The 21,064-nt window shown below is 41.1% G+C and overlaps 1 protein-coding gene across 1 annotated transcript in view; it reads right to left on the reverse strand.

The window, feature by feature from the left end:
* NOL10 (nucleolar protein 10) overlaps positions 1 to 21,064 on the reverse strand; it is a 644,646-nt gene that overhangs the window by 391,672 nt on the left and 231,910 nt on the right. The window contains exon 12 of the mRNA XM_069235931.1: positions 10,000 to 10,066. Within this exon, the coding sequence (XP_069092032.1) occupies positions 10,000 to 10,066 (67 nt within the window). The remainder of the gene's footprint in view (positions 1 to 9,999; positions 10,067 to 21,064) is intronic.

Here is a 21,064-nt window from a genome sequence, read left to right on the forward strand (position 1 = left end):
AGACCTATAGATAGATAATTTAAAAGCTCAATTTTATTCATATCTAATCACGTCACTCATGCGGACACCTCCAAGTCTCAATAAAAACAAGCTGAGTGGTCTAAGTGTAGACGCTTCTCTTCTGTACTCTGCAGGAGTGACAATCCAGGAGGAGGACAAAACTTTCCAATTTGTGCAACTTGAGGCAAAATGAGAGTTTTTGTGCTCCAAAAAGAATTCTAGAAATGGGAAAGGATACACCAGCTCTGGGTAATGTAATTGATCGCATGTTGACTTTAGTTTGATATCGGATTTCTAATCTTACTGAAAGGACAGGGGGCAGTTAGTGCTACTGATGTTTGTGCCTTTTGGATAGTAAGCCAGAGCTGTGTATAACTGTTAAGTTGTGGGCACCCTGCTTCTAACCCCACCCCCATTCTCAGTCTTGTGAATGAGCCTTAGAGGGAAATTTGTGAGCAGTACTTTTATCAATGCTATCAGAAGTTTGAATTTGTAACTGGACTACGCAAGAAGGCCCGCTCTAGTGAGATGGGTTTCAGGTATGCTGACGGCAAGATGTATATATCACCTGCACTTCCTATACTGTTGCTTTAAAAAAAACTTACAAAACTGATGAAGAGTTCATAAACCCAATGTTCATGTCCTCCACTGACTTATCTCGAGACTGTTTGAATACAAGTTGTAAAGTAAAATGTTTAACTGTTAATTTGAAAATAGTCTATGATCATGTGCAAGCTGTGTGTTGTTGCTCCAACAAAAACAGAATATTATTTCTATTTGTATGCCATCTATTCATTTTTAACAGCATTTGAAGATGACTCCGAGCCTTCTTGTTTCCCACGTATGTCTTCTGGATAATTTATATATTTCTGAATGTATAGCACAAAAGCTTATGTACAATTGTAAAGCGCACTGCTATTGCTATTGGTTCATTTTATATAAAAAGTTAAATAAATACAGATGTTTGTTTTACCTTACAAAAATACAACATAATAGCAGTCTATATAAATACAAATACAACTGTATGGTACAGCCAATAACTCAATACTTGAGCAACTCATAGTAATAGAGACATAGCGTCCGGGATGGCGAGCAAACACAGAGAAAGACAGCTTATTTACAGCAGGTTACAAAAGCACAGTAAATGCAATCATGCTAGTCACCTTAGAAGAAATCAGTCTCACCCCAAACCATTAGCACTGGACCAGATAAATGTCACCTAACCTAATATGAAAATTTTAAAACACAATTTTGGGTTTCCCACTAGAGCTCTAATATCCTCCACAACATCATATATGTACTTCCATTCCATGGCTCTCAAGTGTGTGCGCACTAGCAGAACACAAACTTGCTGCGTTCCTTTGGGTTGATGAGAACCCCAACAGGCACAGGCTGCACTATTTCACGAGATGCTATTTTAAGAAGACTGCCTAGTGTCACTACCATGTCCCCCAATTGTTTGAAGGCTTCAAATTCCCACCACACATACCAGAAGTTCACACCTACTTTGAAACATCTTGGGCACTTTACAAGCAGGATTCGTTCTGTGGATCGCTTGTGGAGTTGGGATAGTTCTCTTGCTGAATAAATCTGAATCTGTTGTTCCAGGCAATGACTAACATGTTCACACTTTATGTTCCAGTTAACACTGCACTTGGCTGCGCATCTAGATCTACTTCCCACCTAGCATACACTTTTTGTGCAACTGTCAGAGGTACACACTAGTGAGACTTAGTATATAGAATAGAGAGAGGTGATCTGCTGCGCTACGCTCATACCATGCCCCGTGTTCCAAAGGCGAGTGTAGGTAAGTAGGTTGTGTGTGCCGCTCCCTCTCCCCCAACATTTGAGAAGTTTAGACACCTAATTCAGGCACCCAAAGCAATGAGTTCACACTACAGAAATCCCATTGGCAGATATCTATAACAAGTTGTGGTTCTGTCAAAAGTAATGAATCAGCAATCTTCCTGTGGCTGGCTGATCATTTTCAATTACTATATGCTGTCCATGTGGTGGCACTGCATATAGCTTCTCACCATGAGAACTGCTTTTATGTGCAGTGGACATTTAGTGAGGGCATTTAGATTTTGGCAGACCACCTGTCCAGCATTTCCCAGTATGTGTGCCTCATTTACAGGTGGGAAATGTGCCGGGTTTCCGGAGCTGGAGCTCAACTATTGGAAACATTTGACAAACCGGATCATTTGGTAGTGGGCAAGATATGCTGGTCCTGGGCTGGACCCTCCAATCCCCCCCTCCCACCCCCACCCCAACGTGAAGGCACAAAATGTGCTACACAGTCACAGTTTTTGTTTTTCAGAAACAAACTCCTGATTTCAAAAGTTTTGTTTTTGGAAAATAAAATGACATGGTGCCTCTTTGGTAAACTCTTCTGCTTTCAGAGCAACCGCCATACCAGTGGTTGCTCTAAAGGCAATGAGATTGCTGCTCTGAATGTGGGGAATCCCTAACTACAGCAAGCACTGCTCTATCAGAGGGGCAGAGGTTTGTTAGGCACTTCAGCAGTCCACACAGCTTTCATGGTCGGAGCAGTAGCCAGAAACTTAGTTGATATTGCAGGAAAATAATCTGCATGTCTCCCAGTACCAATCGTAGAAGCTTAGAAACTGACTCCAGTAGGGGGAGTCGAGTAAGACAACTCCATGCTGCAGCACAACTGTCTGGTAATAATGCTCGCAGAGAGGCTTTTCAAACCTAGCTTGTAATGCGGAAGCAATAAACTGTCAAGAACAATCCTGACCATTTCATCTTTTAAACGAAGAAGGAAATAGCCCTATCAATTCTAAAAAGAAAGTGTTTAGCATATGCATTAGCTTGACCCGAAAGACATACAGCAGTCAAGGACTGCTGACAGGGAAGTTTAGACAGTGAAATACATTCTATCCGTCAAGGCAAGAATCTGCCCATGAAGTCCAATCAAATGGCAATCATTCTGTGGCTTCTCTGTCAAATCCATATTACAAAATTCCTCTGACTCTAAACTCATCCTAGATGGCTCTTTTGACACCCTCAAATTGCTGCTTTACACAACCCAATACCGGATACAGATGTCATTGCTTTCAATTAATTCTCAGGACTCCGAGCATGCTTAAGCCCTTCAATAACACTAGGATATCTGAGCACGTTGCTGACAGATTCTTCAGATAAAGATGTCATCAGCATGCTGCAATATTAGCTGTGGGGCTCCTCAATTATTGATCTTGTTTTGATGTAATTTATTTGTGGAATCACAGTCCAATGATTCTGTAGCTAAGGCAATGAACAAACGGTACAGGGGACGGCTCGGTAGAATACCATGGTAAATCCAGACTGACAAGGAAGATTTTATTAGTTCTGACAATGGCTATCGGGGAAGTGTGTGCCAGTTTCATCAATGTGATAAAAATCACATATACCTTAAATCATGTACTCCCAAGTCTAGCATGTTGAACGCCTTCTAGGTTAGGAAGAGAATGTTCCAGCAAGTATAATTCTTAGCGATGTTTCTCTGTCCAAACTGGCACTTTGAAAATTGATTTCTCTCCTTTTTAAGGTTCTATTTCAATCAGTACCTCACTACTCCAAGCCGACTACATGGAGTAACTCCCTAGCAAGAAATTCTGCATCCAGGAGAGGTGAACCGTCCCTTCATTCAGTTTAAATAATTAAATTGAGGCAAAGTTCTGTAGCATTCTCCCTTTATAACTCATGTCTGCAAAATAACTAGACAACGATGGTGCTTAGAAGAGGTGTCATTGGAGATGCAGTGATCTGTAAGTGAAATAAGCCCAAATTAGAATAGAAAGCAGCCCTATGACAGAGCTCTGCTAATGAGTAGTCATGTTCTCCATTTTCTTACAATGTGGATCGCCAGCTTGCAGTGAGAGGATATTAAAAAAACAAGTGTTATCATGTTGTCTAGATTTGTAGAGTGCACTATAACCCAGGAGGATATCCTGGCGCTGAGCAGGTTAGAGTCTACTCAAACATAGGGCCTAGTAGAACTACTCGAAAAGCCAGGACTTTAGTTTCTTGTGGAATTCAAGAAGTGAGGAGATTCTTGTATTAAGTAGAAGGTTGTTCCATGTTTTATGAGTGATGTAGGAGAAGGCTCAACTGCTGGATCTTGTTGTTCGTATGCCCAGGATGTGTGCAAATAGTGTCTGTAGGACCAGAGGTGTCTGGAAGGTTTGTGAAAGCAGATGAGATTTTGAGGTGTGCTGGGTCAGTGATATGTAGTGCCATAAAAGTGTGGGTGAGGAGTTTGAATTGTGCTCGTTTGTGTATGGGGAGCCAGTGGAACTCCTTCAGGTGGGGTTCGATGTGAGTGCAGCATAGGAGGTTGAGAGCAATTCTGGCTGCCAAGTTCTGACTGCTCTGCAGCCTTCTGGTGAGCTTTTTGTTGACGCAGCATAGACAGTGTTAGTGTGTTCCAGCTCGCTTGTGTCCAGGTGTGAGTGATAGTTTTTAGGGTGCTGACTGGGAGCAATTTGTAATTATTGCTCAGCATCTTCAGGGTATGGAAGCATGAAAAGGTGACAGCACTGACTTGGGTGGCCATGTTGAGTTGCTGTGGATTATGAAACCGAGGTTCTTGATGTGGATATTAGGGGTGGGTGTCAAACCTAACTCTGTTGGCCACAGGTGAAGCGATCTTCCCAAAGCTCATGACTTCCGTCTTGTATATATTTAGCTTCAGACAGTAGGTCTTCATCTAGTCACCGAATTAAGTCATGCAGGCAGTGAACTTGATCCAGGTTCTGGGTGCGTTGTCCTTGAGGGAAAGAATAAGTTGCATGTCAGCAGCGTAGTGCAGGATTTTGATGTCACAATACAGGATTATGTTGGCTAGCGGGATCATAAACGCATTGAGGAGGATCTTTAGTGAACTCCGCAAATTAAGTCATACGAGCCCCAGGTGTATGATGCTAGGCTGACTGACTGGGTACTTCCAGTCAGGAAGGAGAATATATCTTGGCATATGTGTCCTTGGATTCCAATGTCGTGTAGGCATTGGGTAAGGTTGGGGTAGGATACTGTGTCAAATGCTGCAGAAAGGTCCAGAAGGATGAGGGCCATCATATCTCCTCTATCCAGAGACATGCAGACATCCATGGTGGCAACAAAGGTAGCCTTTGTTCTTTTGTTGCGTCTGAAATCAGAATGAATGGTGTTGAGGAGTTGGTGAAATTTGAGGTAGTCGGTGAGGCATTTGTTGATGATTTTCTCTAAGACCTTGGCCAGGAATGGTAGCAGGGAGGTCTGTCTGTAGCTGGTGAGCATTGAAGGGTCTGCAGAGTTTCTTCCGCAATGGAAGGCAGTTGCACGTTTCTAACCGCCTGAGAAGGTTACAGAAGAGGTGGAGACATTCAACATGGGTGTGAGCATGGCACTGTTGAGCTGCAGTCCTTGGGAGTAGGCATGATGGGGGCAGGGGTACAATGGGACCCCTGAGTGGACTGTGGTTTTTCCTGAGGTGACAACAAGCCATATAGTTAGCATAGGTTCTTCGGATAAGATCTGCAGGCGTTTGGTAAGGTTTGTCAGTTTCCAGTTGTGGGTTGAAGTTGCTGTAATTGGCCTTGATTTTATTGCTGAAGAATTGAGAGGGACTTCTGCAGAAGTTTGATGGGGTGGTCGAGCTGGCAGCAATTTCTGGTAATGTGAAACCCTTCACAATGGCGAAAATGTGTTTGCTTCTGCTGTGCTGGCGTTGATGCAGTCTGACAGACTGGCATGTTCATTGGTCTGGATCATTTGGTGGTATCAACTCAGGGTGGATTTGAACAGGCTTCAGACTCATTCTCCATTTGCACACCAGTTGTTTGCAGTGGCGTTTCATCAGTTTGAGTTCCTTCATGTATCTACTGGCATAGGGTTTAGACCTTGTGGTATTGCTGCGTTTGAAAGTGGCCAGGGAGATGGCAGGCTGTTGCAAGCAGTGTTCCAGTCCTGATCAGTGATGCTGTACCAGTTTCAGTGGGTTTGTCCACTGATGGGGTGTGTGTGTGTGTGTGTGTGTGTGTGTGTGTGTGTCTGTTGGACCAAGAAGGGGATGCTTAGCTTGATGAGCACATGGTTTATCCAGAAGACTGGTGTGGGCTCATGGACTAAGATGTCAAAGAAAAGTGAAAATAAGGTCCAAGAGGTACCTGGCAACGTTGGTGGGTCCCTTTATTTGTTGAGTGAAGCCTAGACTATCAAGGTCTTTAAAGAGTGAGTTTGAGTTGGGGCTAGCGTGGTCTTCCAGGTGGAAGTTCAGGTCTCCGAGTGGGATACAAATGCTAGTGTTGAGGATGAGCGGTGCCACGAAGTCCATGATGGTGTTGGTGAAGTTGGTGCACAGTCCCAGTGGTCTGTAGATGAGAGCGCCACGTAGTGCGAGAGCCTGAACAACAGATGTTCCATGTCGGAGGATGTTGTGTCCGTGAAGGTGGTGCAGCTGATGGCATTTTTGTGGATGATAGCCATTCTGCCGCTGAGTTTGTGAAGTATGTCTTGCATGGCAATCTTGTAGCTGGGAGCATTGGCGGGGGTAGCTGTGGCGATGTCAGGTGTCGATGCGGGGTTCAGTCAGGTTTCCTAGAGGAAAAGTAGGTTGGGCGCTGTTGTGCAGCAGGTCCCAGATCTCTGTGGCATGTCTGGTGCATGAGAAGGTATTGAGAAACAGACGTGTGACTGTGGATTGTTGTCTGGGTGGTTACAGGACTGTGTGAGTTTGGGAGAGTGAGATGCCGGATGCTAATAGTGCAGATGTTGTGACTATTGAATATGAGTGCCTGCATGAAAACTTACAAGAAGTGCAGCAGGAACGCCCCCTCTTCGTTGTGTGATGCAGTGACCTAGCAGCCCTGGGAGCAGCAGCCAGGGTTAAGGGCAATGGGAGGGGGATCACAGTGGTGTAGAGTCAGGAAGGGGAAGGGCCAAGGTTCATGGTGCTGGGCATGGTCCTGGCACAGACGGCTTGACTTCAGCACGTCCACTGCACATCTGTGCGGCAGCCCCCATCAAGTATGTCCTTGGAGGGGGGGGGAGGGCAGGAGTGATGTCACTTTCCAGCAAATGGATGATGGGAAATCTAGTGATGTCACTTTCTGTGCAGATGGATGATGGGATATCCAATGATATCACTTCCTGTATAGATGGATGATGGAAGTGGATCACTAAAACACTGGGAGAACATTTTACCGCCTAAAACTTATTTCCTGTTACTAATGGAATCCATAAGATGTCTAGTGTCCAGATGCTAGAACTAAAGTAAATGTTTGTGTTTTATAGTAATGGCTCTATTTAGTTGTTTCTGCTCTTTCTAGTACCCAGGAGCAGGTGTCTTACCTCCTGCTAATGCTGAGATTCCCTCAACACTTGCTAGAGACCAAACTTGCTCAGAGAATGGCCTAGCTCTTGAGAATACCTACACTTACTTATTCCAATGCCTTTTCTCACTCTGATATTAAAGTGCGGATGTGCGCTCTGGATAACATCCAGATAGACCCACATCATTATGATGCCCAGCTCCAAATATATTAATAACAAGTAGCTGCTCAAACCTTTTTTAGTCATGAGAATGCTCAAAATAATATCAGTCAACTCACTTACTGGCATTCTGCCCAGACAGAGACAGGCATCAGAGTCCACACAAGATAACAAGTTGTCTATTTCGCTATCATCATTGTCACCTTTCTGATACTGCGACTCACCTGAATATGAGCTTAAAAGAGGCTCAACACTGGCACAATATTTGAGGCAATTGTACATGTTCTGCAGCCACTCGCTTGTTGGCCGTCCTCAAAACAGCATCTACCAAGGATGTTTTGGAAACGATACCTGAAAAGCCACTCCATCTGACTGTCCTGGCCCTGTAGCTAACCCAGACAGGATTAATCCTGGCATCACTCCTGACAAGGCCTACTCTATTGGTGCAATCTCAATGAGCTTTTAATTGGTCTATGGCACTTACAGTGTTGTTGCCGCAGAATGAAGTTACAACAACATAGAAGCACAAGTTGTGGGCTCAGGGCCAGAATGGAGCAGATGACTCCACTAGAGGAGCTTCAGTGGGCTTATCAGATGACTGATGTACCTTCTAAAATACCTAGCATTGGTTTAAGGAATATCACTACCTGAGAGGAAACTGCAAAGAAAATGTAAATTGAACAGGAGGTTGTTTTTTCAGAATAGTACATTTTAAGGAAGTCCCACATCCTCAGGAGACAGTGTTGTGTGGACAACTCCTCTGCCCTCTGCTGGACGGCAAGTGGCACCTAGATGAGGAAAATCTCACTTCTTCTTGTGACAAGGAGACTTTAATTGACAACTCGCACATCTTTATGTTGATAAGCAAGAGTTTAATCCAACATCCCAACATAATAGGACTTAAAATAACTCTGGATTTTCTGTACATTCTGGAACACTTCTCATAGGAAGCAGCACTGTGCAGAGGCGATAAACACCACATGTAAGCTGACACATATATACACACACAGTTTACATAATGTAAAGTGCAAGTGCTCAAACTCCAAAGTTTTCAAGGGAGACATAACTCATTGAACATGTGCAGATTTTTGGGGAGAGGACCAGTTAAAAACGGACAAAGTTGAAAAATAGTTACAAAAATGGAAGGAGGTACTTATTCTCATATCTGTAGAAGACAGAAAATAGCAACTGACTTGAGAAATGCAAATAGTAACTATATGGATCATCTGCATCATAACCAGGGTAACAAAGTGCACCTGCATAGCTGGAGTTGCAGTGGCACAACTTTGCTTCGCAGGGGAACTATTGCTATGTAGAAAATGTTTCTTGATCCAGTCTGACATCAAGAGAAGATCCAAAGACACAGAATCTATGAGAAGATGTATCCATAAGAAAGCAACTTCTGCCACCATTTCCAATTTTTGGTAATTATAGATCTTAGTCCCAGCTCTATAATTACCAAACATTGTAAAGTTGCAGAAATTCCCATAAAGTCAAATAAACAATTCCAAGGGAGATTTTATTAAAGAAATTATAATATGGAAATGTTTAAACAAATCTGTAAAAGCTTACCTAAAAGAAGCTTGGACATTTTATTTAACCTCAAGGATTACTTTACTTGTTTTGTATAGTTGGTAGGAGCATGAACAAGTGTAAAGTTTATTGATTTGCAAATATTCACAAAAAAATGAATTTCGCAATTAAAGGTTAATCCCAATGTGATTACCTTATATTTAAGCAAAGACTTTCCCAGGGAATCTATTGTCCTGATGCAGTATTGGCTCTGATGCACAGGGTCTGGCCCGCACAATTTACTATAGAGGTGATGTGTCAGATTTCATTCTGTAGATCATCTATGTAACGAATAAAATCCAAAACTCCATGCTGAGCTAATCTGTCAGATGCCACTCCACTCGCCAAATAGCCTACAAATTATGCATTTTGTAAAAATAAGTGTATTTAGGTGAGGATCTGCTCCCTCAAAACATCTATTGGTAAAAGTTCATCTATACAAATGTCTTAAATGAGATGGAGAAGTACAGGCAGAACAAGCTCACTTGCATTGTAATGGTTCAACTTTTAGGTGGTGTTTTATTCAAACATAATCCATATATTTTCTAATATGTTCTGAGGCTCTGCTGTCGCAAACCAGGCAGCTTTACCATTTCTAAATGAGGTCGGGCAGGGGCTCATTTAGTAGGCAACACATCTGCCGATTTACAATAGTTGTCCCACTTCTGAAAATCGGAAATGAGATCTTTCGTGCAAGATAACATGGATATAGTTCTGTTCCAATTATTATTATTCCATATAAAGAAGTTTATATAAGAATGTGTTTTATTTGGGTACAGTGATGGTGATCGACTGTGAACTATACTGGTTTCAGTCAACTCAATGAAAAACTAACATATGTCCCACATTTTCATAGAGAAAAACGGACCCTAAAATGCACGTTTATATTGGCAAAGTGTAAAAACTAAAAGTTACAGCAAAGCAAATTAAGATAAGTATTTCATCACATACCTGAATTAGGATAAAGACAGACATCATTAACATCATGTTCTGGCTCTATCGAGGTAAAAACCTTTCCCTGAAAGGCAGAAAATGTCAGACATTTCAATTAATAAAGCCAGCAAAACACGGTGTTATAGCCCAGAAAACTGGAAACAGCAGCCCTTCACTTTCTTAAGAAAATAAGCAGGATGTCAATAAAAATGACAGCAACATGTAGCAAAGGAATCACGGACAGATGATACTTACTTGTACCTGAACATTTAGCCTCATTGCTGGCATAGAACCACATGCTATGCAGACTCCTGCCATTTGAGGATTGGATCTGAACCTGTATATTGCGGGCATGGACAGATGTAGTGTTTGTGACCATAATCTGTGTGGTGTCACCTGGTCCCACAGGTTTCCACTCAGTTCACAAAAGGGTGGCCTTTAGCCCATGACAGCTTGGCCATTGGTTTGGTGCAGCCCAAACACGTGGAAATCTGTCCCAAGTATAGGTCTCTGGAGCTGAAGTGTCACTGAGCTCCTACAGCCCCAGAACTGCCACCACACTGAGCACGATGTGGTTATTTCGCAATTATCCCCGGGGGGTTTTCGGTGCACTAGTCATAAAACGCATAAAGCGGTACCACTGTTCTCGTTCTGAGAATATTTCTCTTTAAAAGTTGGTAGGGGAAACAAGCAGGTGCTAGCTGGGATGTTTCTTCTCACCAACGTTCTCTGCAGTATGGCTCAGACTGACACTGCAACAAGAAATGCTGCTGAAGTGAAAAGCATGAGTCTACCGTTCCACATCTTACTACAAGCCCAACTTGCTACAAAAACGAATTCCTATTCAATGCTAGTTAAGAAAGCCAAACCTCCTATGGAAATGAACTCATAGTGCTAATGATATCACGTGGAGCAAGGTGAACATTTTGTGTGACAGGACCCTAATCCCGGCCTCCTGATATACCTCAGTAAACCAATTGTTGCCCAGAGATTTTCATTTTTGATTTGTGTTTTTGGATCATTAGAGAAGTAATTTAGCTTGGGTAGACATTGCTGATCCGGACTGAATTTTCCTGGAAGCCATTTTAAAAAGTGGCGGACCTGTTGCAGTGATGAGGTAATATTTCAGGTCCCATGAGACCTATATACCTCATTTTGGTGTCAAAACATAGGTTTTGGGGTTCAAGTAGTCTTATAGAGACAGAAAATAACTCCTCAAAGCAACCCTTCTGCCATTTTCCAAAACTGAGGCTATAAAAGAGGAAGAAGATACATGTACAGAAATGAAACAGACAATAATGCCTTTTAATCCTTTTAATACAACACCAAACAATGTTTATTATCTGAAAATGAAAATAAAAAATGCGTGTCACTCCTGTTTACACACATCTTCATAGTTCACTTTACTTATTTGTTTCGGCAATCGCTCGTGGTATGTTTGCAGAATGTTGATGAACATTTTAGAAGAGCATATCGACAGGGACATATTTTGTAGCACAGGTTTTCCAAGTACATGTACACGTAAGTTCTGTGGATAGAGGCTTTGGAAATTTCGTATGTTTTAATACCTCATCAATATCTTCCCAACAAAATTCACACATATCTTTCTCTACATATGCATGATTCAAAATATTTACACATCTTGTTATCAAGTAGAATGCTCTTTTAATGTGTCCACACACAGAATAGGACATTGGTAGAAGGTCACTTGTCAGGACTGATCTCTTGAACTCACTGTACTGAAGATCGTCAAATGTGTGACACTCCAAAATCATTTTCCACACGCGCACTAGGTAATTTTCTACATCTTTAAAGTCACATTCTTTTTCTGTCTCAGCAAATCCTTTTAGAAACTTCACAGGTTCAGCAGTTAAAACTTCAAGCTTTCTTCCAATTTTGCTCATAGTGTCATCACCCTTAAGAGTATGGGCCTTGATAAGAACACTGGGTATCTCTGGGTCAAGTTTCTTGTACAGAATATGAAGCAGCATTAAGTGTCTTTTCTCACCTGCTCAATAATGTATCTATAACTCTGACAATCCTTGACTTATGAACATTGCAACAAAACTAAGTAGCACAATAATAACATCTGTGTCACTTGACGGCACAATGACTTGATTGGAACCATTTTGAACAGCCCACTCAACATCTGGCACAACACAAAGGTCAGCTTCCTCCAATTTGCTGTTAAGTTCTTAAACAATATGGCCTGTTTGAATATATCTATGCAGGCACCAACTCCTCATTGACAATCATTCCACTTGCAATAATTGGAAATTCAGTGTTCAATGAAGCGTCAGCAATGTTTTGGTGAGTTAATATCTTCAACTTCATCTTGTTCGATGTTGATGACTAGAATTTATTAGGTTGCGCAGGTATAGGTGTTGAATTTTTGATGCAGGCAAGGTCAATTGTTTCATTTGTAGACATTTATCTGATTCTCTCACTTTCTTTGACGGCTAGTTCAAGTTGACTGTCAAAGACAATGTGCAGTTCTTGCAAGGTGCACAATGACTTTGATATCTGTACAACAGTCTGAACAACCTCTCTGAAGTTTTGCAAGAATGAAATATTGGCCATTCGCAATTGTGACATATAGTCCACAACAACATCAGTTTTCAATCAGGAAACCTTCTTCAGATGAAAGATTTTTTTCAAACTCTTGTACGAGTTTGTGCTTCACTGGTTTGGTTGCAGCATCTCCATCAAATAATGCGTTTGTTGGAAGAAGATCATGCGACAGAATGCCCTTTATAAATTGACCCCTTTCTTTGGATACATCCATTTCTCTATCTGCTTGCGAAAGTTGTTTTTTGTACCCTGTTTTGTAGTGGCTGGATGGACGAACTTCTTACTATGGCAATTAAAGCATGGAAGTTTAGCCTTAGCGATGTTGTCAAATAGCTTATTCTCTTTCAATACAAATCTCTCCTGCTTCAGTTCTGCTTACAGTTTCGATCCACGTTCCAGAATATCTAGTAGATGGGTCTTTATATAGTTATCCACATATTGTTTGGTCACAAAGTTGTGCAGTCGCACAGACTCAGTCATTTCAAAGGGGTGTCCTTAATGCTGCATGAAACGAAGAAGGCTGTCAACATGTTTATCACAACGTTCCCCTCTCTTTCCCACCAGTCCGTGGTGAGGAACAGTTTCACAATGGTCCATTCATTTTGAATCTGTCATCTCTTTGAAAATATTGCAAATAGAAAGCAATTCATGGTAAACTAGCTGCCATTGAGCAACATATTCACTTTCACATGTCTAACTAACAACTCCATTGGAACTTTTCTGTGATCGTTGGATCGTCTGTTCCAGTTTCATATCTGGAGCCACTGCATTTACTCTTCCGTCTCTGTCTTTCACCACAAAAAGTCTTTGGATTAATTTTCTGTAGAATTATGTTTTTTTCACCTCTAGCTTCTTCACTCTTTCCAAATACCAGGATTCATATCTCAGATAGTTTAAGAAACACAGTAATCAGTGACTCCACAGTCTTCACATGCAGCTCTCAATCACGTTCCTGATCAGCATGTACCAAGTTTTTCACTAGAGCTATCATGTGTAAAACATTTCCCCAGTACTTGCAAAGTTCTGGTTTTTATTCACATTCTTTGACAAACTCTATGAACTTGGTTTTCATGTTTTCTGATTTTGAACTGAGAGTATTGAACATTGCCTTGCTTTGCATTGTCTTTTGAATGAAGTGCACCCTGTGCCTTGTTCACTGCTGAGATAAGATATGAAAAACCTAATTTGTCACTCTTGTTCCAGAAAGCATTCCAACGCAATGTTTGTTTAGCCTCAGATATGATGAGCATACCTTGTAACGAATGAACATAATGATTTCTGCTTAATACTGACGGGACAGTTTTGTTTCCAAAGATTTCAGCCTCAATAACTGCCTCGTCTATGCCACATTCACCGAGATAACTTCCTGTACACTGCAACACAACTTTAGTCATGTGGAAAAAGCCCATCATTGGATATCAAATTCTACTGGATTGCTCCTAAAAATATGAGCTACAGTACGGAAAACACCTTCATCGCAGAAAATTGGCAGGATAAGCTGATGTGTTCAAGCTGAGTATGGACATTTTGGATTTTGTTTTTTAGAGCTGTGTATACTGTTGCATAGTTTGTGACTGGAGATGGTATTACTTGTAAAAACCCAACCTTCTTCAGTGGGACAGTATAATGTGACATCAAAGCATTAATTCCAGCTAAGGAGGAACTGGCTTTTCCTCATCCTTCAGTCCGCACCGAATAGGCAAAATGATAAATACAGTTAAATCAGCTCTGTGGGCTGCAGCATCAGGTAGAAGAAGATCCATGTCGTCAGCCACTTTGAATCTTTCTGGCAGACGCGTTGATGGCTTGTAGTGATTTTGCAAACGTTGGCAAGGAAGTTGGGTTAACAGTTTACAGCTTCAATTGTTTATGCCTACAGCTGACACAGTTTGTTTTCCAGCAGCTGCTTTATTTGTACAGTATTGAAAAAACACCATGGCAATATCATGTGTGATAGATGTTCCAGACAAAGAAAAATGCAGTAAACATAAAAATTATCAAGAGCAGTAACTGTAAATCCTTTAGTGGTAAAGTGATTTTGAAGTGGTGTGCTGTCTGATTCACAAGATTTCACAGCATGACCTTCTTACAAGTTTCTGCTCCGTACTGTCATTATAACTTGTTGATACACCAATCCTATTCATTTAAGTGACTAGCTGTCTACTTTTGCACTTGTCATAGATTGCATGGGCAGTCATCATGTGTAGCAGAGTTTTCCTTTTGCCGTGATGTAAATCATAAAACATGATTTGGAAAAGACAGTAAATTTGCACAGCATAAGCCTGTAGGTTCATTGGCTTGTCTTCAACTTCTTCGCTTATATCTTCAAAGCCGTCAGCAATGCTGCTGGCTTCTGTTCCGAACTCAAGAACTTTAGTTTGTAACAGTTTTGTTTTGCTGATATTAAACAACGATGTAAAAAATGTTAAGACAACATCAGGCATTCTTGTTGACTCCCATGATTTGTGGATCTCTGGGGCATCACAAAATTTGTCATTAAGACCAAAATCTAAAACTTTCTGGACATTTCTTAAAATGGTTCGTGCGGATTTTACTGCATCCTGTGATATTATTTTGGCAGCAAGAACGTACATACTCGGTCCTTTATTCTTTTGTCAATCCCTTTGGCCCTTGTTCTGGCTAAACCACAGGTAACACATTGAAGATCCTCTGCTTTCTGATCAGTTGTTGGAAGTGGATGAGGGGTAGCCATCGATCTTCTAAGTGGATGGGCATTGGGTTAGTTTGTCGTCGCTCTATCAGAAGATATAGATTCTTGTTGTGATTAACTCGTTTCTGCTGCTTTGTGACAAAAAAAATTCTACGCTTTTTTCCATTGTATGTGACCTGGAACACTTGTTGTTACAACAATAAAATATTTGATCCTCTTCACCCATCAGTTTCAATCTTTTGTGAACTTTGTCTTGCTGAATTTCGGCAGCATCTCAAACTCCTGTCTGTCCAGCTGCAGTTGATGTTAGCTTTTCTTTCAGATTAGTGTGGCATATCACATATTTTTCTTTGTTCAAGGAGTCCTCAGATTTTTTAGTCAGCAACACTCTGACAGGAGGTAAAGATCCTCTGCTACCGCCTGCTTCCCTCATGTTTACAAATTTGAATCAACAGAAAACATGAAACAAAAACAATATTAAAATAAATAACCAATATGATGGTCAAAACACATCATTAAAGAGCCGCCATGATGGAAAATGGCAGAAGGGTTGCTCCGAGGAGTTATTTTTGGTCTCTATAAGACTACGTGACTCCCAAAACATATGTTTTGATATAAAAATGAAGAGTATAGGTCTCATCGTAAATTAAATATTACATCATCACCACAACACATCTGCTGTTTTTAAAAATTTCATCAAGAAAAGACAAAAAAATATAATAATTATTGGTCCAGTTCACCAATGCCTACCCAAGCTAAATTACTTCTCTAATAATACAAAAACACAAAACAAAAATAAAAATCTCTGGACAATTTTTTTTCCCAATGAGCGCTATCAAGGGGCCAGGACTACCTGTACCCACCTATGAATACAGCATACATGCGTTTTCAAGATTGCCTTTCGTCACTTACTGACAGAATTTTTTAATTACAGTTAAGAATATCAGTCCACCGATCATGTTGTGAGAATGTTGCTCTTTGAAAGGAGTCGGTTCAGGGAAGCTAGCAGAAGCTTGTGGGATTTACTGTTGCTAATTCCTTCCAGTCTACTTAAAATAAACCTTACCTACATGACATTGGCAAGTAGGACATTCCTTCTTACACATTACCATAAACTATTCCTTTACTTTTTTCATTTGCAGTGTTATGTTGCTGTCTGCTATGCCACTACTAGTCCAAATATGTACATACAATCTAGCATTTCAGGGAGACCCCTAGGGCAGGTTTGCCAACTGTGTGGATGATTTTTTATGAAAGTGTGGTGAATCCATTTAGCCTCGTTAAATATCCCTACAATATTCTTTAGACTTATTTTCAAGCCAGGTGTAGCACGTGGATGCTATAGCAAGAGGATCTTGATGGGATTCTGCACAGTACCAGAACTATATTTGTGTCTGTATAGCTAATAAACTGAAAGCTTATACAGATTCAAGTCTGAGTGCATGGTCCTCTTTTTCCTTTGCTCAGTATCTTTATTTTTATATTCATATTTATAATACTCATAAAGCACATCAGCCTAAACCCCATGTCCACAAAATACAACAACAACAAAAAATGAGGGAATAGCTACGTCTTCAACAGCTTAAGAAAAGTCAAAAGATCAGGAGTTGAACGTAAGTAAAGAGGAAGAACTTTCCAGTGGAAATAAGTGAAGAAGCGGCCCACCCATATGAGTTCTACTGATTCTCTTATAGTGAATAATGGCCTGACTGACAGATTGACGGGCTCTCACTGACTTGTGAAACACAACTTTACCATTTAGAGCTGCTGGCCCAGTATTATAAATCGTTTGGTGCGCATGGCAGAGTAGCTTAAAAAATAGCTCTTTTACAGACTTGTAGCCAAATAAGGGAACTTAGGCTAGTCGAGACCGAGCACCTAGCAGGAAGATTTGTTAGGAATGTGTAAAGATATTTGTGTTTTGACCACTGACTCCACGTTGCACTTAGCCTAGCAGCACACCATCACCTTAGTGACCACCAGCTTCATTTTGCCTATTGACTTTATTTTAGCATTAGCCACTGCCATGTTAAAAGCTGCAAGTATTTTTCCATGCCCACGTTATTCAATGTGCTCATGTTTTTATTCTGCGTGTTTGCATGTTCTTTCTCAACAAGGGCTTAGGCTAATAAGAATGTACTAGGATGATGTTTATGGTACGCAGGGAACAGTTTTGTTTTGAGAGAGGGCACCTTGGGATCTTGGCCAATTCCCAACGTGTTCTTTTCAAAACCGACCTGAAGTAGCCAGCATTTTTTAATAATAAACTTATTCAGTGGGAGGGGGGGTTTCTAGACTTTTCCTCTCTGGTTTGTTTAAAAGTGTATAAGAGGCCGAGACCAGATGGACCGGGGAGTGACACAGATCTTGGACATGCTCAAGACACTGAGGTGTGTCATCCTTCCTGTGAGGATAATTGATCTCTCTCTCCACAATCGATTCTGGGATCTGGCGGTCTGATGCTGATAAGGAGGGAGATGACGCAGATTTACCCATGCCTCATGGTAATGCATTTCTAATTCTTGTTATCTGCTTTGCATTGTGACATATATATATATATATATATATATATATGGAAAATGTCACTTACCCAGTGTACATTTGTTCGTGGCATGAGACGCTGCAGATTCACATGCTTTGCACATCCCGCCATCTAGTGTTGGGCTCGGAGTGTTACAAGTTGTTTTTCTTCGAAGAAGTCTTTTTGAGTCACGAGATCGAGGGACTCCTCCCCTTTCGGCTCCATTGCGCATGGGCGTCGACTCCATCTTAGATTGTTTTCCCCGCAGAGGGTGAGTTAGGAGTTGTGTATTATAGTAATAGTGCCCATGCAATGGAGTAAATATGTATGTACATAATGTGGTTTAAAGTGATATATTTACAAATTTACAAATGTTGAAGATCAACTTCGAAACGGCTACAGGCTCCCGGGGAGGAGGGTGGGCGCATGTTAATCTGCAGCGTCTCATGCCACAAACAGATGTACACTGGGTAAGTGACATTTTCCGTTCGATGGCATGTGTAGCTGCAGATACACATGCTTTGCATAGACTAGTAAGCAGTTATCTCCCCAAAAGCGGTGGCTCAGCCTGTAGGAGTTGAAGTTGTTTGAAACAATGTTCGTAGTACTGCTTGTCCTACTGTGGCTTGTTGTGTTGTTAACACATCCACGCAGTAATGTTTGGTAAACGTATGAGGCGTAGACCATGTGGCTGCCTTACATATTTCAGTCATTGGAATGTTTCCTAGAAAGGCCATAGTGGCACCTTTCTTCCTAGTTGAATGTGCCTTTGGTGTTATAGGCAGTTCTCTTTTTGCTTTGAGATAACAGGTTTGAATACATTTAACTATCCATCTGGCAATGCCTTGTTTGGATAATGGATTCCCTGTATGAGGTTTTTGAAAAGCAACGAACAGTTGTTTTGTTTTCCGTATTTGTTTTGTTCTATCAATGTAGTACATTAAAGCTCTTTTGATGTCTAATGTATGTAGTGCTCTTTCAGCTACAGAATCTGGTTCTGGAAAGAACACTGGTAGTTCTACGGTTTGATTTAAGTGAAACGGTGATATGACTTTTGGTAAGAACTTTGGATTAGTTCGTAAAACTACTTTATGCTTGTGTATCTGAATAAAGGGTTCTTGTATGGTAAATGCCTGTATTTTACTTACTCTTCTTAGAGATGTGATGGCAATGAGAAACGCTACTTTCCATGTTAAATATTGTATCTCACATGAGTGCATGGGTTCAAACGGTGGACCCATGAGCCGTGTTAAGACAATGTTGAGGTTCCACGAAGGAACTGGTGGTGTTCTTGGTGGGATAATTCTTTTTAGTCCCTCCATAAAAGCCTTTATGACTGGGATCCTAAAGAGTGAAGTTGAATGCGTAATTTGCAGATAAGCTGAAATTGTGGTGAGATGCATTTTAATGGATGAAAAAGTTAGTTTTGACTTTTGTAAGTGCAGTAAGTAGCTTACGATGTCTTTAGCAGATGCGTGTAAGGGTTGAATTTGATTACTATGGCAGTAATAAACAAATCGTTTCCATTTATTTGCATAGCAATGTCTTGTTGTAGGTTTTCTAGCTTGTTTTATGACTTCCATACATTCATGTGAAAGGTCTAGATGTCTGAATTCTAAGATTTCAGGAGCCAAATTGCTAGATTCAGTGATGCTGGATTTGGGTGTCTGATCTGTTGTTTGTGTTGAGTTAACAGATCTGGTCTGTTTGGCAGTTTGACATGAGGCACTACTGAAAGGTCTAGTAGTGTTGTGTACCAGGGTTGTCTTGCCCAAGTTGGTGCTATTGGTATGAGTTTGAGTTTGTTTTGACTCAATTTGTTTACTAGGTATGGAAGGAGTGGGAGAGGGGGAAAAGCGTATGCAAATATCCCTGACCAACTCATCCATAACGCATTGCCCTGAGACTGATCCTGTGGGTACCTGGATGCGAAGTTTTGGCATTTTGCGTTTTCTTTTGTTGCAAATAGATCTATTTGTGGTGTTCCCCATCTTTGGAAGTAAGTGTTTAGTATTTGGGGTTGAATCTCCCATTCGTGGATCTGTTGGTGATCCCGAGAGAGATTGTCTGCTAACTGATTCTGAATTCCTGGAATGAACTGCGCTATTAGGCGAATGTGGTTGTGAATCGCCCAATGCCAAATTTTCTGTGCCAGGAGACACAACTGTGTTGAGTGTGTTCCTCCCGGTTTGTTCAGATAATACATAGTTGTCATGGTGTCTGTTTTGACAAGAATGTGTTTGTGTGTTATTATAGGTTGAAAAGCTTTCAGCGCTAGAAATACTGCCAGTAATTCTAAGTGATTTATGTGAAACTGTCTTTGTTGAGGGTCCCATTGTCCTTGGATGCTGTGTTGGTTGAGGTGTGCTCCCCACCCTATCAAGGAGGCATCCGTTGTTATTACGTATTGAGGCACTGGGTCTTGGAAAGGCCGCCCTTTGTTTAAATTTATAGTGTTCCACCATTGAAGCAAGGTTTTTGTTTGGCGGTCTATCAACACTAGATCTTGAAGTTGACCCTGTGCCTGTGACCATTGTGATGCTAGGCACTGTTGTAAGGGCCGCATGTGCAATCTTGCATTTGGGACAATGGCTATGCATGAGGACATCATGCCTAGTAGTTTCATCACTATCTTGACCTGTACCTTTTGTTTTGGGTGCATGGCCTGTATTACATTGTGAAATGCTTGTAACCTTTGTGGACTTGGAGTGGCAATCCCTTTTGTTGTGTTGATTGTTGCTCCTAAGTATTGTTGTACTTGACACGGCTGAAGGTGTGACTTGTTGTAGTTGAGTGAGAAACCTAGTTTGTGAAGGGCTTCTATGACATACTTTGTGTGTTGTGAGCACAGTTCCTGCGTGTTGGTTTTTATTAACCAATCGTCTAGGTACGGGAACACATGTATTTGCTGCCTTCTGATATGAGCAGCCACTACTGCCAGGCATTTTGTAAAAACTCTTGGCGCGGTTGTTATCCCGAATGACAACACTTTGAATTGGTAATGTACCCCTTGGAATACAAACCTTAAGTACTTTCTGTGTGAAGGATGTATCGGTATATGGAAGTACACATCCTTTAGGTCTAGTGTTGTCATGTAGTCTTGTTGTTTGAGCAATGGGATTACGTCCTGCAGTGTCACCATGTGAAAGTGATCTGATTTGATGTAGATATTTAATGTTCTGAGATCTAATATAGGTCTTAGAGTTTTGTCTTTTTTAGGTATGAGAAAGTACAGCGAGTAAACTCCTGTTCCTCTCTGATGAACTGGTACCAGTTCTATTGCATGTTTTTGTAACAACGCTTGGACCTCCAGTTGTAGA

The sequence above is a fragment of the Pleurodeles waltl genome, chromosome 5 (assembly GCF_031143425.1).
Source record: "Pleurodeles waltl isolate 20211129_DDA chromosome 5, aPleWal1.hap1.20221129, whole genome shotgun sequence".
In the NCBI taxonomy this organism is placed as follows: Eukaryota; Metazoa; Chordata; class Amphibia; order Caudata; family Salamandridae; genus Pleurodeles; species Pleurodeles waltl.